The following is a 17,822-nucleotide window of genomic DNA, read 5'->3' as shown; positions in this document are numbered from 1 at the left end:
TCCATGTGTTCGTTTTTGCCATCAGTATTTAAAGAAAAACTACAAAGCTTCTGCTATACTTTGCAATGTTGAAAACGAATTGTACACTTATGCCATCTGTGTGCTGTACGTGTTTTTCTGTAAGGGGTGTAGGGCTCTGCCCTGTCCCTAATGGTGTAATATGTGTGTGCGGCCACTAGGTGAACATAATATGTTGGGAGGGAAGAGCTGTGACCGGAAGGATTTGAATCTGCCCTGAACAATGAAGAGGAGTGAGGGGATGAGGGGCTCAGAGGAGCTCTACCGGAAACCTGAGTACCAGGGAAGTGTTTGGCCTGCAAAGATTATGTAACACCATTTGCCATTGGTAAACCTGACAAGGAGCAAGACTGTGCATTGATAGTATTGCATAGAATATGTACCATATGTCCCCTGTAACATTGAAAGCATGTGACTGCCTCAGGTGAGAGAATAGACTGTTTGTGAAGTGGCCAAGTAAAGAAACGTTTGTTGTTTAGAAACACTTTTTGTCATTGTGGTGCTTGAAGGTACTGGGACCTGCTGCAGCCGGAAGCTTGGAAGTGGTCCAGAAGAATGAAACAGCCCTGGCCTATGGCCAAAAAGTGAGTACCACGCATTACAAGTCCCAGCAAATATCCCCTTTCACTATGGAGATGGCCGGGGCACAGACTGACAGTGCAGGGCAGTTCAGCAGCTGGGATTTGTCCCACCTGCGTTTACAACTGCCTAGTGCCACCCCTACATTTCATTGACTCGTAGACTTGTGTTGGCTCCTGTCATTCTTGCTGCTGAAAAAGAACAGACATATCTGAGGTTTTTATTTTGCAAGGACATGTGTGTGAATAGCATCATAGATTATAATGGCTACATGTTGTATCCATGAAAAAAAAGCAGATACAGCATGTATGTGCAACACGGACACGAGAATGAGGCCTAAGGCTATGTGCCCACGCTACAGGATTTACCGCGGATTTACCGCGGATTTTGCCGCGGATTTACCGCGGATTTGCCGAAAATCTGCAGCAGCAGCACTTCCAAGCCATTTCAATGGCATTTTGGAAATGCTGTGCCCATGCTGCGGATTTTTCCGCGGCGGATTTGCCGCGGATTTTGATCCGGAAAAATCTGCAGCATGTCAATTGTTTGGTGCAGATTTGGTGCGGATTTTTGGCTTTGAATGGGGAAAAAAAAAAAAAAAATCCGCATCAAAATCCGCGGCAAATCCGCGGTAAATCCGCGGCAAATCCGCGGCAAATCCGCGGGTGCGGATTTGCCGCGAAAGTCGCGGATTTTCAGGCAAAAAAATCCGCAGGGACATTCTAGCGTGGGCACATAGCCTTAGAGTATATGCATTTACAATTACACACTATTAGAACTATTCTTACTCCGTAATTATCACTTCACTCAGTCTATACAAAATACCAGCTTTCCCTCAATTCTGTAGGATTCTAAGACAATATTTTAGTATCTTAGAAATAAATGAATATTAATCCAAACACAAGGATATAAGTTTTCAAATACGATATTTAATGTTAGGTAAAAAAATTGAAAAGCATTATTTAAGACCTCTCTTTTCCACTTGATCTAACATCAAGTATGGTTGGGGAGATACTACTGTACATGGCTGGGACAGGGGCTGAGGCAGCTATATGATTAACTGGTCTCCAATACAGTTAAATACCATAGCGGAGAAGGGAGCTGTGAGCTGTTTGCTCCACCATTTAGATTGTGCGTCTAAGTTCCAAAGCTACAGGCCCAATTAGGTCATTAAATCATTAATGCTGCATGTAGCCTAAGTCCATATACAGCAGATCAGAGCAGCACATCATAGCACCTGGGCTAAGTGAGGATTTTTTTATTAAGTCAATGCTTTCTTCTGCAAAGGAAGGTGAGGCACCAAATTGTATTAAAGAGCAATGTGGGGCCATCACACGGTTTTGAGGGGCTTGTTGATACTGTAATGGTGCACTGTGGGACGATTATACTTTAATGGGGGCATCATACTGTATTGGGGAGTATGTAGAGGACCTCAAGTGTATTCATGGCATGATCAAGGCCTCATGTTGTAATGGGGGGGGGCACTTGTGATAGCTTCACACCATTGTAGGGCATTGAGGGAGCATCACACTGTATGGGCATCAGTGTATTGGTGACACCATTGGTGGCATCATAATTTATATGAGTAAGACAATGAGGGCATCATATTCTGTAGGGGAATGCACCGTGGTGGGTACGATAGGGGAAAAATGTGTGTGGGAAACTCACTGTAGGATCATCAAACTGTGTTGGTGATATCTTTGGAGATGACATACCGTATGTAGGGTCATCATGAGGCATCTTACTGGGTGGACACCATAAAAGGGGGTAGTGTATTGGGTGGGACATAACTAGGGACATTATTCTTTTTTGCATTACGCAATATTATTCCCTTTTTCATGTTTTTAAAAGTTGGAAGATATATTGCTCCATAACTATTAGGTATTTTTGCTTCTTCTTTGGGGAGTGGGGTGGAATTTCAACTTTTGCCATGGTCTCATTTATTTAGTAGGTATTCTGTTTAATTAGATGAGATTCGTTGGCTATTGGACAGTTGTTTCGTTCACGGTCCTGATCACGTATATGCAGGGTCTCTCCATGCCTAAGTTCCAATCAAACAAACAATCCTTTCGAGCTAAAGTTATATAAGATATAAATTCATCAAATTGAAATTGCAACACCAAGAAAAATTTGTGGAATTATGAAAATCACAGGATGAGTAGATAGGTTTATTATAGTCAAACGATAATAAAATTAAAACAACATTTTTAAAACATCTCGATTTATTCAGTATTGAGTAGGAGCACTACGTGCAGATATATGCGGACAAACACCATGGTATACTATCACTGAGGTTATTGTTGTTTGAGGGGTGTGATGTGGGGGTACTCACTCACTTGCAGGTCTTCAAGGTAGCACACAGGAACACAGTACATTTAAAAGTTCACCAGTTTATTAAAGCCACATAAACTGCTTCTTCAGGAACACAACACATGGATGACAGTCTATAAAGTCCGTGGTACAACTGCAAAGGTTTGGATACCACTTTCCTCAATAGTATCCCACTGATCCCGGTCAGCTGAAGCGATCCCTCTGTCTCAGGAGGTCCCTTCGGAGAGGCTTCACCACCTCTATCCTGAGTCCAGCAGTCTCTTTTCCCCTCATAGAGGCTGCTCCTCAGACACCCGGATTTCTGGTCCGTATAGTCTGTGGTACACTCACCCCAGAGGTATGGCAGCCTCCAGATACTGACTCCTGCCAGTGTCTACCCAGGACCTCTACCAGAGTCCTTCCCACAGCCCAGCACTTTTCTGCCTGGCTGCAGTCTCTCCACATGTCAAACACACAGACTCCATTTTACCTCATATGATCTGTCAGACACATGTCAAACACACCCATGGGTGGGGTATGTGGATGGCCAGTGCCACCCATCTCTCCAGCCATCTGTGATCCTGGCCATGTGAATACTATACCAACACTTGTAGCACTACAAGTACCAGTACAAACTTCCAGGATCACACTACTTATGTGGTACATAACTGTCATTTACAATGCAGCAGGTCGCCATCTTACAGGAGTCTCATAGATTGTAAACTTGAGAACAAGGCCTTTACTCATCTTGGTATCTCTTGTGTTGAATTGTGTTACTTTGTAATGTCTCATATTGTCTGTACATGTCCCCTTAGAATTGTTAAGTGCTGCAGAATATGTTGGGGCTATATAAATAAAAACTATTATTTTTATTATCTTGCCATGCTGAATTTCTTCTGGGACATTTTGGAGAAATGGCCATAACACTGGTTGCACGACCAAATCATTGTAACGCTGAGCTGTTTATGTATTCGGAGGGTTTCGGCTTCAGCACATTATATAACTTCATAAGATTATCCCATTGTTGAACACTGTAGCATGCCAAGTTATGTATGTGCATGTGTATGTATTTCTGCACATGGCGCCCATACTCAAAAGTGAATAAATTGAGGTGCTTTGAAAATGTTGTTCTGCATATCATATCAATGTCTATAGATCCGTTCTTCGATAACAAATAGTCATTGGTAATTGTACACATTTTGCAATAATCCTTTAGTGCTCTTAATGGGTTTCCCCATCTTCTGGAGACATGTAACTAAAACTTAATTCTTGTACATGTTCGCAATAAAAATAAGGTCTTTGATAGCTAAAAAAATTTGTTTTCTATGTCAAAACATTTCCCACCCTCTGCACATAAAAAAGTGTCAATTATGTGAAATATGTCCAAATTCTGTATGTATAACAAGTTTGTAATTCTCGCTGTTTTCCACATTGTGAACATTCATAGGCTTTCTTCCCTGTGTGAATTCTCTAATATCTAAGTAACATGTGGTGATAGAAAAAATAAAAACATTTTTCCACATTCTGAACATAACATTAACTACTTCCCCGTGTGACTTTTCTGATGAGCAACAAGACTTGATTTCTTACTAAAACATTTCTGACATTCTACACATGAAAATTGCTTCTCCCCTGTGTGACTTTTCTTATGAGCAAAAAGATTTGTTTTCTGATTAAAACATTTCCCACAATCTAAACATGAATATGGCTTCTCTCCTGTGTGGATTCTCTGATGTCTTATAAGATGTGCTTTCTGTGGAAAAGATTTACCACATTCTGAACATGAAAATGGCTTCTCCCCTGTGTGAATTTTTTGATGTGAAGCAAGATTTTTTTTCTGGTTAAAACATTTCCCACATTCTGAACAAGAAAATAACTTTTTCAATGTGTGATTTAACTGATGCCTAAAAAGATGTGATTTCTGTGTAAAACATTTACCAGGCTCTGAACATGAAAATTGGCTCTCCACTGTGTGAATTCTCTGAGGTTTCACAAAACATCCTTTCTCTGTAAAAGATTTCTCACATTCTTGAAATATATATGGTTTCTCCCCTGTATGAATTCTCTGATGGGAAACAAGATTTGTTTTTTGACTGAAATTTTTCCCACATTCTGAACAAGAAAATGGTTTCTCCCCTGTGTGAGTTCTCTGATGAGTTAAAAGATTTGCTTTCCGATTAAAACATTTTCCACATTCTGAACAAGAAAATGGCTTCTCCCCTGTGTGAATTCTCAAATGTTTCACAAAATATCCTTTCTCTGTAAAACATTTCCCACACTCTGAACATATATATTGATTCTCCGCTGTATGAATTCTTTGATGAGAAGCAAGATTTGTTTTATGATTGAAACATTTGCCACATTCTGAACAAGAATATGGCTTCTCCCCTGTGTGAATTCTCTGATGAGTAAAAAGATTGGATTTCCGATTAAAACATTTTCCACATTCTGAACAAGAAAATGGTTTATCCCCTGTGTGTATTCTCTGATGAGAAGCAAAATTTGATTTCTGAATAAAACATTTCCCACATTCTGAACATGAATATGGATTCTCCTCTGTGAGAGTTGAATGACGATCAACAGCTCTTCTGTGTCTTTTGTTTTGCTTATTAATCTTTGATGAAGAAAGGACCTGTTGGAAAGTATCTGATAATAGATCTTTGCTGTGATGGGCTTGAGGTTTATTTGGTGTAATGGCATAATCTTCACATATATCTGGTGTGATGCCAGGATCATCTGCTGTAAAATCTGAAAATATCAAAATGTTCCTCGTATTAGTTTTCAAAAAGAGTGCATTGAAGATATAACAGTATTTAGTCTATGTTTTATAACATTTTCTTACAAATTGTAATTTAATTGAAATACTAAATGACTAAGGCGGGCTTTACACGTTGCGACATCGCTACCGATATATCGTCGGGGTCACTCGTTAGTGACGCACATCCTGCGCCAGTAGCGACATCGCAATGTTTTAATCCTAGGTACGACGATGAATGAGCGCAGAAACGTTAAAAATCGCTGATCTGTGTCACATCGTTCATTTCCATAATGTAGCTACTGCTGCAGATACGATGTTGTTTGTCGTTCCTGCAGCAACACACATCGCTGTGTGTGAAACCGCAGGAACGACAAATATCTCCTTACCTGCGTCCACCGATAATGCGGAAGGAAGGAGGTGGGCGGGATGTTATGTCCCGATCATCTCCGCCCCTCCGCTTCTATTGGCCGGCCGCTTAGTGACATCGCGGTGACATCGCTGTGACGCTGAACGCACCTCCCCCTTGAAGTAGGGATTGTTCTTCGGTCACAGCGATGTCGACGACCAGGTATGTGCGTGTGAAGCTGCCGTAGCGATAATGTTCGCGACGGCAGCAAGCACCAGATATCGCATATACGACAGGGGCGGGTGCTATCGCGCTCAACATCGCTAGCAATTTCTAGCGATGTCGCAGCGTGTAAAGCCCGCCTAAGACCTTGGACATCAAAACCAAGGATTAAATGATTATGCTATTAGGTCACTAGGTTGTGGAATTTGAAAAAAATTTTTGTACCAGTATCCTTTGCAAGCCATGGTTGCTAATCCTTGGTTCTTTCATAGATCACCTAGCTTAAAGTGGGTTGTTCGGTCTCAAATGGCAAAATGCCTGCAGACTTGTTGTTCTAGACAGGGCAACCTCTTTCAGGTAAACATGTGTCAAAAATGCTATTAACTTGCAGATATGTGGTTAAAGGGAACCTGTCATCAGAAATTTAGCTTGAAACCTAAAAGATTCCCCCTCTGCAGCTCCTGGGCTGCATTCTAGCAATGTCCCTGTTGTTTATGTGCCCCCTTTCTGACCAAAATAATGACTTTATAAAGTGGTACCTCTTTGTATTCAAAACTTGATAATGGGACACGGGGGCGGGCTCTCTGGTGGCCGTTAGTCTGCCTCCTGTCCCTTTAGGCCGTCCCCCATCACTCCATTCCATACTGCAGGACGCCGCTCACTGCGCCCGAGGTGCAGCGCACGCGAGGACCGCTGGTCACGTGTGTCGCAGGCACGAGACTATGGGCGGCGCTGTGATTGCATCGCAAGTGCCCGCCCATCATCTCGTGCCCGCCCTTTCCCCTCTGCCTCCAGCGTTCTGCGCAGAACGTTCCAACGTCGGGTCATCTGGCCAGCGCTTGCGCAGAACGCTGGAGGCAGAGGGGAGAGCGTGCACGAGATGATGGGCGGGCACTTGCGATGCAGTCACAGCGCCGCCCATAACCTCGTGCCTGCGCACACGTGACCAGCGGTCCTCGTGTGCGCGGCACCTCGGGCGCAGTGGGCGGCGTCCTGCAGTATGGAATGGAGAGATGGGGGACGGCCTAAAGCGACAGGAGGCAGAATAACGGACACCAGAGAGCCCGCCCCCGTGTACCATTATCAAGATTTGAATACAAAAAGGTACCACTTTATAAAGTCTTTATTTTGGTCAGAAAGGGGGCACATAAACAACAGGAACATTGCTAGAATGCAGCCCAGGAGCTGCAGAGGGGGAATCTTTTAGGTTTCAAGCTAAATTTCTGATGACAGGTTCCCTTTAAACTGCAGGTTAACAGCATTCTGAAGCAGTGTAAATGCTGTATTGAAAGCTCTGCTACGAGATGAAATTAATTTTATTCCTTCAAGGAGCATCCAGCTCAGAAACGCATCCTCTCATAAATGAGTAGCTGGCCTAACTTTCACTCACCGCTCAGTACGGTTCCATGAAAAACGATAAAAAGAAAAAATGCCCACAGAATAAAGCCCACAGCCATGAATGCCTACAGGAAAATTGCCCACACAGACAAAATAACAACAGTTTATTAAAGAGGGCTAAGGCTGTATTCACACACAGAAAATTGGGCACATGGGAAATTGCTCACAAGAACAAAATAACAGTTTATTAAAGAGGTCTAATAACAACAATTAAACAATCATTGCACAGCTGCAAATTAGCCAATCTCCTTAAGTAGTTAAGTTTATCTTACACCTGGTGATAGTCCTGTACAGAGGTGGCACAGTGTTATACAGCGCCTCATATTTGCTCTTTTTTATCTATCTCAAGGTGACCCACCTGCCTGTACATTAGCCAGTGTTAATTTGGGGCAAGCCAAGTCCCTCTGTAACCCATCATAGAGAAACCACAAGCTGGGATGACTTCAGTGGAACAGGAATGAAGCGCATTGTGAAATCCCAGTTTGTAGTTTTTGGTGACTGTTCCAGGGCTGCATCATGATGATTCCATGTTCTTATAGGAAATTGAGGATCTCTACCAGCTCATCCTTAATATATGTAGAAAACAAATGTCTGAGCCCCTCATTATAGCAAGTGAGACACTCATTATAGCATTCATCATCTGGGAATGAGGCAGCAAGCTTATCAAAAACACGTGTGGCCAATTTTCCGTATGGGCAACCATGGCTGTGGTCTTTATTCTGTGAACATTTTTCTGGTCACTGCTCAGTACATAGTGAGCGGTGGCTATAACCACTAACTGATAGCCAGCTCTGTATTAATGCACAGTTGAGCTTGCTGTCAGTCGGTGTCTGGTTGTGGTTACAGACGCTGCTGATTATATACTGAGCGGTCACTGAAACTTGGTTCGCCGCGCCTTTATGACTGAAAGCCAGGGGCTGCAGGGAGGAATAATCTTCAGTTCCTTCAGGTAGCCTGGCTTTCACTGATTGGTCCCACAGCTTCAGAATTCTATTAACCTGCAGATGAACTCTATATCTGCACCTTAAGGCTATGTCCGCACGTTGCTTTTTACCTGCTTTTTACCTGCTTTTTTGCTGCTTTTTCAACTGCAGCGTTTAATGCCAAAATGGTTGTGTTCTGCTTTTCAAGCAAAGTCTATGGGAATTTGGGTTTCTTGTCCGCACTATGCAGTTCAAACTGCAGCCTTTTTGTTGCAGAACTTTGGTCAAAAACTCAGCTTTGCAGTGCAAAACCCAAATGGCAAAAACAACTGACATGTCAATTGTTTTTGCCATTTGGGTTTTGCACTGCAAAGCTGAGTTTTTGACCAAAGTTCTGCAACAAAAAGGCTGCAGTTTGAACTGCATAGTGCGGACAAGAAAACCAAATTCCCATAGACTTTGCTTGAAAAGCAGAACACATCCATTTTGGCATTAAACGCTGCAGTTGAAAAAGCAGCAAAAAAGCAGGTAAAAAGCAACGTGCGGACATAGCCTTACAGTGGTTTTTGACTTGACAGGTTCCCTTTAGGCTATGTGCGCACTAGAAAATGACTTTTTTCCTAAGGAAAAACCGGACCCTGTAAAAGAAACCGCAACGAAATCCGCATGTGGTTTTGCTGCGTTATGATGCGGACTTGGTGCGGAATTTCTACGGTTTTGCCGCAGGTTGTTCCCTGCGGTTTTTTACCAATAATTAAATGGCAAAACCGCAGAGACCTGCAGAAAAGAAGTGACATGCACATTAATTCCGCAGCAGAAATTCTGCGGGTAAATCTGGAGGGACAAAAAAATGCAGTGTGCGCACAGCTTTTTTTCGTTTAATATTTCTTTATTATTTCAAAAGTTTTCATATAACAGAAGATAAGAAATGTATAAGGGTCTTTCATGTTACCCAATGTTACAGAATATGAAGATTATAAAATAACCTATGTCTTTAAGTCTCGTATAACGTATGGTACTATGAAATGTATCGCAAATCATGTGGAAGGTGAAATCTGTATAACATCCTATAGAACATCTTAATTTTAACATGTAATAATCTTCTATCTTTATATTTATTCCGTGTAAAGTGTTAAAGGCAACTTCCTTCTGTATAGTCTGGTTCAATAGGTATGAAAACATGACCCTATGTATATCAATTAGGTGAGAAAGAGATATAGAGAAAGGGAGAGAAAGATAGGTAGAGAAAAAGGGAAGGAGGGGAAGACATAGGGAAATGGGGGGGGGGAGAAGGTCTGTATTGTGATGCCGCGCCACTCCTGTGTCCGGGAGCCCATCCCGGCTTCTTGAATATTTATTGTGATAGAGCACCTGTGAGTAACCAGGTTTGGAATTGCTGTGTTTCTCTATACTGAAGCCACGGATACCAAACCGAGAAACACAAGGAGTCTTTCCCTTCGTCAAACGCTCTCAACTCCTCCAGACGCCGCAGGCCATCCATAGCCTTTACCCAGTCTGCTCTCCTCAATGTACAGGGGGATCTCCAATGCCTCTGTATGATTTGCATATAAAAATGAATTCACTGCACTCAATTTGTAAATTTGCAAGAAGGTGAAAAATCATTTATTTTAATCAAGTGATCAAGCAACATCCAACGACGTTTCGACCCGCCTGGGTCTTAGTCAAGTCGCTGTATAGTAGGTGACTGAAGGGTGAAGGATGATGTGCACTGATGATGATCTGTGTATTGAAATAGTGCCTTGGGGATATATATGTTATGCAGGCGCAGCAGCGCTATTGCTGTTTGAATCTCGTGTCCTATTCAAACAGCAATAGCGCTGCTGCGCCTGCATAACATATATATCCCCAAGGCACTATTTCAATATACTTCCATGCCTCAGTGCACATCATCCTTCACCCTTCAGTCACCTACTATACAGCGACTTGACTGAGACCCAGGCGGGTCGAAACGTCGTTGGATGTTGCTTGATCACTTGATTAAAATAAATGATTTTTCACCTTCTTGCAAATTTACAAATTGAGTGCAGTGAATTCATTTTTATATGACTTTAGGGCATCGCCCTCTTTTCACGTGCACCGCCATCCTCTTTTAATTGAGTGCAGACCATTGTTATATTATCTGTATGATTTGCTTCATTGAAATCATAAAGTACGAGAGCAAGCCTTTCTTCGCCTTGGAGACTGCCCCTGTATACATTGATAAGAGGGCCACTTCCGGTGAGGGTGTCACTTCCGTCTGATGTAAATGTGGCGCCCCAGGACCTGGTCGCCACAACAGCATTGCCCCTCCAAAGGGTTAATGCTGAGCCTGGAGGTAATTGGGAGGTCTATTGGCCAGTAAGTTTCCATCCAACGCAGTTTCTCCCTCAGGCCAGCAGGGGGAGCTCTGAACCTGGAGTTCCAGGGAGCATTCCTTAAGTCTGACCTGAGGGAGGAGTTAGTGGTCAGTCTGTAGAGAGAAAGCAGAGAAAGCAGACGCAGAGTAGTGCTGTCCTGCGGACTGGGACCTGGAGCTGGAGTAGCTTGGCCCAGTGAAGCAGGAGGAGCAGAGAGGCACAGAAGAGACTCGGACATCGGAGTCTGTGGTTGCCAGGGTGTAAAATCCTTCCCTGGTAGCCGAATCCGGAGGGCAGGAGAGCTGCAAGCCCCCTGGCCCAGAAGCAATCTGAAGGTACAGCTGCATCCCAAGGGCCCGGTGTGGACTCCAGCAGAGAAGCACCAGAGAGGGCCTGCACAGCCTACCACACAGAAAAAGGGATGAACCACAGGTCCCAGCAGCAAGAGGGCCATTGCCAATCCAGAGAGCAGGGTCCTATAACAGTAAGGAAAGAACAGGAGTAGGCCTCATACTCATCTGGCCAAAAAGATACCTCAGTTACTTACAGGCCGGCCGGAGCCCTCTACCACCTGTAACGGTCTCCCAGGACTAACCGTTTGCCAAGTAAAAGAGGAGAAGGTAAAGAGACTACTGTTTGTGCCTGTTTCTTTCACCGCCTGTCGGCCCTGCACCGTATTATTCACACAACATCACACCATAGACTTTCACGAGCACCAACTGTTGCCCCGGGGTACCGCTCCACCTGTGGGGAGCAGGACCATCCAAGCTGCCATACCATCAGCCCCGGAGGCCCCATACAGCAGCGGCGGCTTAATAGCCGCAAACCACAGGTGGCGTCACGACAACCATAAACTTTATTCACCAGCCATATTTAATTGACACCCACCAGGGCTACGGAGTCGGGCCCCGCCACCACTGACGACCCCCGGACTAGTCTGGCCCGGCACCGGGTGTCCCATAGCCCTGGGGTGGGCGAGTCAACTTTGGCGTCACAAACAGGATTTCATGCCCGGTCCCACCAGGTACTGTGCGCCTGCAGAAACTGTGCTTAAAAGACTGTGTTACTGTTTGAAAACTGCCACCGCCATTAGCCTCGCTGAGCGCAGGAAGAAGGGGGGCGTGCCCGAAAGAGCGTGAAGGGAGCGTGCCATCAGAGCAGAGCGCCGTTAACCCCGCGCGACCCAGAAGGGAATTTGAAAAGTGAACGGAGCCTGGTAAGGTTCACTAAGGGGGAGGAAGATGTCCGACTCAGAGGGAGAGCAGATGGCTGCCATAGCCCGAGACGCCGCAGCACCAGCCGAAGCAATCCCAGTCGCCGTCGCCCCAGCCCCCGCTGTAGCGCCGGTAATGCCGATCACAATGCCGTACATCCTGGGAGCAGAATGGCTGCCGCAGTACTCCGGGGAGTCACATACCCTGAGCGACTTCAGAGAAAGGCTGCACAGCTTGTTTAGAGTGTATCCTCTGACTGAGAGCCAGAAGGTGGGCATATTAATGGGGCAGCTAGCCGGCGCGGCCCAGCGTGAAGTGAAGTCCTGGCCTGATACAGATAAAGAGACAGCAACCCAGATACTGGCCAAGTTAAAGAGTACTTTTGACACCCGCACCGCAGCAGAAATAAAGCTGAGATTCTTCGGGTGCAAACAACAGGCCACAGACAGCATACGGGACTATGCCTTAAACTTGCAAGAGGCCCTGAGAGCAATTAGACAGGTGGACCCAGAGAGTGTACGTGAAGAAGACAAGCTCCTAACTGAGCAGTTCATAGAAGGGCTCCTGTCAGATGCCCACAGGACACAGCTGCGTATCATGGTCCTGCAGAACTCTGCTCTGGACTTTGCAAAGTTTAAGGACTAGGCCATCCGGGTACTGAGAGAATCTACACCGAATGACCCAGTACCCCTCCGGCCTCTTGCTATCACGTACCCAGGGGTGGTGCCTGCAACACGAGCCACTGCGGGGGCTGAGGCGCAGTCCCTGGATAAGGATCCCGCTGCAGAGCTCAGACAGCAGGTCCAGGAGCTGACCAAGACTGTAGCTGCCCTTGCCAAGACCGTGCAGTCTCTACAAGTGACCCCATCGCCTGCAAGAATCGAGTTGGCCTCCAGCCCAGTTGACGTCCCATGGATGCGACAGAGGAGGATTCCGCCGACCCGAGGAAAAGACACAGACCGGTATGATTCAACTGGACAACCGATCTGCCGCCGCTGCAGCCAGGCAGGCCACATTGCAAGACACTGTCCTTTAAATGGGCCGAGCCTGGGGCCAGGAGCCAACCCCCAGGTGTAAGGAAGCCCGGCTCAACCCCCAGCCGCAGCAAGTATGTGGGAGGACGACCGGTCCTTCCTATTGTGCTAGATGGGATCCATTTGAATGCCCTCCTGGATACGGGGTCCCAGGTAACAACCATCCCTTATAAATTGTACAAAAGATATTGGGCTGATTCAGACATTGACCATGGCCCAGATGATGATTTAACAATTGTGGCCAGTAATGGTCAGCCCTTGCCTCAAATTGGGTATAAGGAGGTAACCGTTAAAGTGGGGCGGGTAGAATTGCCATGTCAGGGATGATAATTGTAGATATTGATCGCAAAGAATCTAACCCACTGCTAACCATTGGTACAAATGTGATGGAAAATTGTCTTGCCGAAGTGATAATTTTGTTGCAGCAGGCGTCTGAAGGTGCCAGCTCCGGGCAGCAGCGTGCCCTACAGAGGGAGATCAGAGCCCTGATGAGGAGGCAGCAGGTAGAGCTGGCCGGAGGAGAAATTGGCAGTGTAAGGGTAAGTGACCCTCTCCCCATTGCAATCCCCCCAAAAAGTGAAATGTTGATATGGTGTCGGGCAGCAATAGGCCTCAAGGGTCAAGATTACCAGGCCCTGGTGGAACCTGTGTATTCAGAAAGTAGGCCTGGAGTCCTGATAGCCAGAGGGGTAGCAGACGTCTGCAAGGGAAGAGTGCCCGTCCGCGTCCTGAATTGTGGGGAGGAGGAAGCCAAATTGCCCCGGTACACCACTGTAGCAAAACTGTACACTGTCAGTAACAATACCATCAAAGCAGTGGAACCCTTGATCCCGTCCGACCAGGCGGAAGACAATGGCTCCAAGGGACAGCTGGAAGACTGGTGCCAAAAATTACATGTGGGCACCGACTCCACCCCCTCACACCAAAAGCATGGGGTTTACCGGGTGGTACAGGAGTACGAGCGGGTCTTCAGCAAACACCCCCTAGATTTTGGGCAGGTAAAAGGGGTTAAACATCAAATCCCCACGGGTGATCATCATCCCATTAAAGAGAGATACCGCCCTGTAACCCCAGCACAGTATCAGCGTGCCAAAGAAATGTTACGGGAAATGAAGGAGGCTGGGGTTATCAGAGATAGTTGTAGCCCCTGGGCAGCTCCACTAGTGCTCGTAAAGAAAAAAGATGGTACAATGAGAGTGTGCGTAGATTACAGACAAATTAACCGCATTACACATAAAGATGCTTATCCACTACCCAGAATAGAAGAGTCACTAACAGCCTTAAAATCAGCTAATTATTTCTCCACCCTGGATCTCACCAGTGGGTATTGGCAGGTTCCCGTGGCAGAGGCGGACAAGGAGAAGACTGCATTCACGACACCAATGGGTCTCTGCGAGTTCAATTGTATGCCGTTCAGGCTCTGCAACGCCCCAGGGACATTTCAGAGATTGATGGAGTGCTGCTTGGGCCATCACAACTTTGAAACCGTGCTATTGTACCTGGATGACGTCATAGTCTACTCCAAGACCTACGAAGACCACCTGAGGCACTTAGCAGAAGTGTTTGAGTCCTTGTCGGAGTATGGCCTGAAGATAAAGCCGTCCAAATGTCACCTCTTGAAGCCAAAGGTACAGTACCTGGGTAATGTGGTCAGCGCAGAAGGTGTGGCACCTGATCCGGAGAAAGTCACCGTAATCAAGGACTGGCCAAGACCCACCATGGTAAAGGAGGTGCGGCAGTTCCTTGGGCTGGTGGGCTACTACCGAAGGTTCATTGATGGTTTCAGCAAGATAGCAGCGCCTCTTCAAGATCTCCTGGTGGGCCAGCCAAAGAAGGCTAAGAAGCAAAGCCCTCCATTTGAATGGAACAGCCAAATAGAAACATCTTTTGTCCGGCTTAAAGGGGCTCTCACGGGAGAAGAAATTCTGGCCTATCCTGACTACAGCCAGCCGTTTGTACTGTACACAGACGCCAGCAACGTGGGACTGGGAGCAGTTCTGTCCCAGGTGCAGGGAGGCAGAGAGAAGGTGATAGCTTACGCCAGTAGGAAGCTTCGTCCCACAGAAAGGAATCCAGAAAACTACAGTTCCTTCAAGCTGGAGTTCCTCGCTATTGTTTGGGCAGTGACTGAACGCTTCAAGCACTATCTGGCGTCAGCCAAGTTCACCATCTTCACGGACAACAATCCGTTGACACATCTGGCAACAGCCAAGCTAGGTGCGTTGGAGCAGCGATGGATGGCCCGGCTGTCTAACTTTGACTTTACCATCAAGTACCGGGCTGGCAAGAAGAATAACAATGCTGATGCGCTGTCCAGAATGCCTCACTTACCCGAGTCTGGAGAAGACCTGGATGAACTCAAAGAGATAGAGTTACCGGCTTTCCATCACCAAGGTGTTTCCCAGTGTGAGCATGCTGTAGGAGAGAAGCGCTCGAGCCAGCACGAGGTCTCAGTCAACCCATTACTCCACCATAATTGGGAAGAGACCTAGAACGGTGACCCGGCCGTGCGATTGGTCAAAGAAAAGCTAGCACAAGCTGAGACCCATCTCGGTCCAGACGCTCCACAAAAAGCCCAGCAGCTGTGGAAGGAGAGGGGACGACTGTTCACCTACCAAGGCAAGCTATGCAAGAGATATGTCAACTGGCGAACGAATGAACTCGTCTGGCAGATAGTGGTCCCACAGAGGGATGCTCCAATGGTCCTAGCAGCTTACCATGATAAAGCAGGACACTTCGGGTGGAAGAAGTTGGAGACCCTACTCCGCGATCGGTTCTACTGGGTGCACATGAGAAAGACAGTCGAGAAGTGGTGCCGAGACTGTGGTCCGTGTAACCTGAGGCGGAAGGATGATGCCAGCCAGAGGTCTCCCCTACAGCCAATTGTCACGAAACAGCCCCTGGAGTTGGTGGCCCTGGACCACGTGAAGTTAACACCAAGCCGGTCAGGCTATGTGTACGCCCTCACCATTGTGGACCATTACTCTCGTTTCCTGGTAGTAGTGCCTGTGAAAGACCAGACAGCCAGAACAGCAGCTAGAGCATTTCGTGCATACTTTTGTCGACCTCACGGTTATCCGGAAAGGGTACTGACTGATCAAGGTCCTGCATTCGAGGCAGAAGTGTTTCAAGAGTTCTGTAACATGTACGGCTGTAAGAAAATCAGAACAACACCGTACCACCCCCAAACCAATGGATTGTGCGAGAAGATGAACCATGTGGTTATTGATATGCTCAAGACTCTACCTCTGGAAGAGAGGAACCAATGGCCAGAGAAGTTACCAGATCTGGTAGACCTGTATAACCATATCCCAGTAAATTCGACCAACTGCAGCCCTGCTTACCTGATGCGAGCAAGACCTGGCAAGTTACCTGTAGACTTTGAGATGGGAACTGTGTCACCTGAAGCGGTTCAAGAGATAGAAGACTGGGATACAGAGCGACAACAGCAGTACCGCAAAGTCCAGGAATGCGTAGAAAAGAGCTTGTCCCAAGCAAGAACGAGACAAGAACAGAACTACAATCAAACAGCCCCAGCAACTCCCTTAGCACCTGGAGAACAGGATCTCAAGAAAAAGCGAAGGGCGCATAAATTAGATGATCAGTGGGAGAACGAACCCTACACCATTATTCCCTCCAACTTTGACAATAGTAAGGTATGCCTCATAAGCAAAGATGAAGGCAAGACCTATCAAACAGTTTCTAGAGACCGCCTGAAAGTGTGCCCTGAGAGGTGAAAAATCCAAAAAGAAGTGGAAGAAGTACAAGAAAGTCCCCAAATTCAAGAAAAAGATGAAGAGATGATACAAACAATCCTTGGAAAATTCCCCAAAACTTGGACCCGAATAAATAATGCCATAGTGGTACCAGTCTTGACGTTCCCGCAGTTGGTCGAGCCAGAGACAGAAGAGGTTCCAGATCCACCTAAGGAACTGTCCGCCCCAACACAAGATGACACGCCAGCAGCGGAACAGGAGAATCAACCCCCTGTCAGTGTTGAACCTGTCGTACCCTTGGCAACTCTCAGACCATGTAGGCAATCATCACGCATACCTATCAGGGTTAGGCCTACCCGTAGTGCTGAGGTAGCAGACGCTCCAAATAGTCAGGGACAAACACCAGAGCTACGCAGGTCCCAACGTAGCACTCGGGGACGGCCCCCTCCAAGGTATAGAGAGTAAAAAGAAAGAGTACATATTAGAATGTAAATAGTTATTTAAAATGTCTGTAATGTTGTGTATAAAATGTTTTTTTTATTTAAATGATTGAGTAAATGGACAAATGGGCCACTGGACTATGGGTGGCCAACACTCTAACTGTACATAGTTAGCACCAGTGTGCTCAGCACCCCTGAAGAAAAACCCGTCCGGCGTGCATAGAATGGGGTCATCAATGCTCTGACGCACGCCCAGAGCCTACGTTGGTGGTTTTATCGCGGCGGGTCCCCCATGGAGCAGTGTAATGGACACCTGGCAGGGAGCCACACTGGACTCTTATAGTAATGTTTAAGTTGTAACGTTTAAGTAATGTGCCTCCCATAATGGGATGAAATGTTCTGACATGTTGTGTTTTTTGTTTTCTTCAGTCCGGGAGAACTGAGTTTAACTAAGGGGGAGTGTGGCGCCCCAGGACCTGGTCGCCACAACAGCATTGCCCCTCCAAA

General features: G+C 46.3%; 1 protein-coding gene across 1 annotated transcript in view; it reads right to left on the bottom strand.

Annotated features, from left to right (window-relative positions):
• Positions 1-1,469: 1,469 nt before the first annotated feature.
• LOC142312043 (uncharacterized) overlaps positions 1,470-17,822 on the bottom strand; it is a 43,169-nt gene continuing 26,816 nt past the window's right edge. Inside the window, exon 7 of the mRNA XM_075350916.1 lies at positions 1,470-5,655. Within this exon, the coding sequence (XP_075207031.1) occupies positions 4,448-5,655 (1,208 nt within the window). The 3' untranslated portion in view covers positions 1,470-4,447. The remainder of the gene's footprint in view (positions 5,656-17,822) is intronic.

The sequence above is a fragment of the Anomaloglossus baeobatrachus genome, chromosome 5, assembly GCF_048569485.1.
Source record: "Anomaloglossus baeobatrachus isolate aAnoBae1 chromosome 5, aAnoBae1.hap1, whole genome shotgun sequence".
Classification (NCBI taxonomy): Eukaryota; Metazoa; Chordata; class Amphibia; order Anura; family Aromobatidae; genus Anomaloglossus; species Anomaloglossus baeobatrachus.
This window is presented reverse-complemented; position numbering and strand designations above follow the sequence as displayed.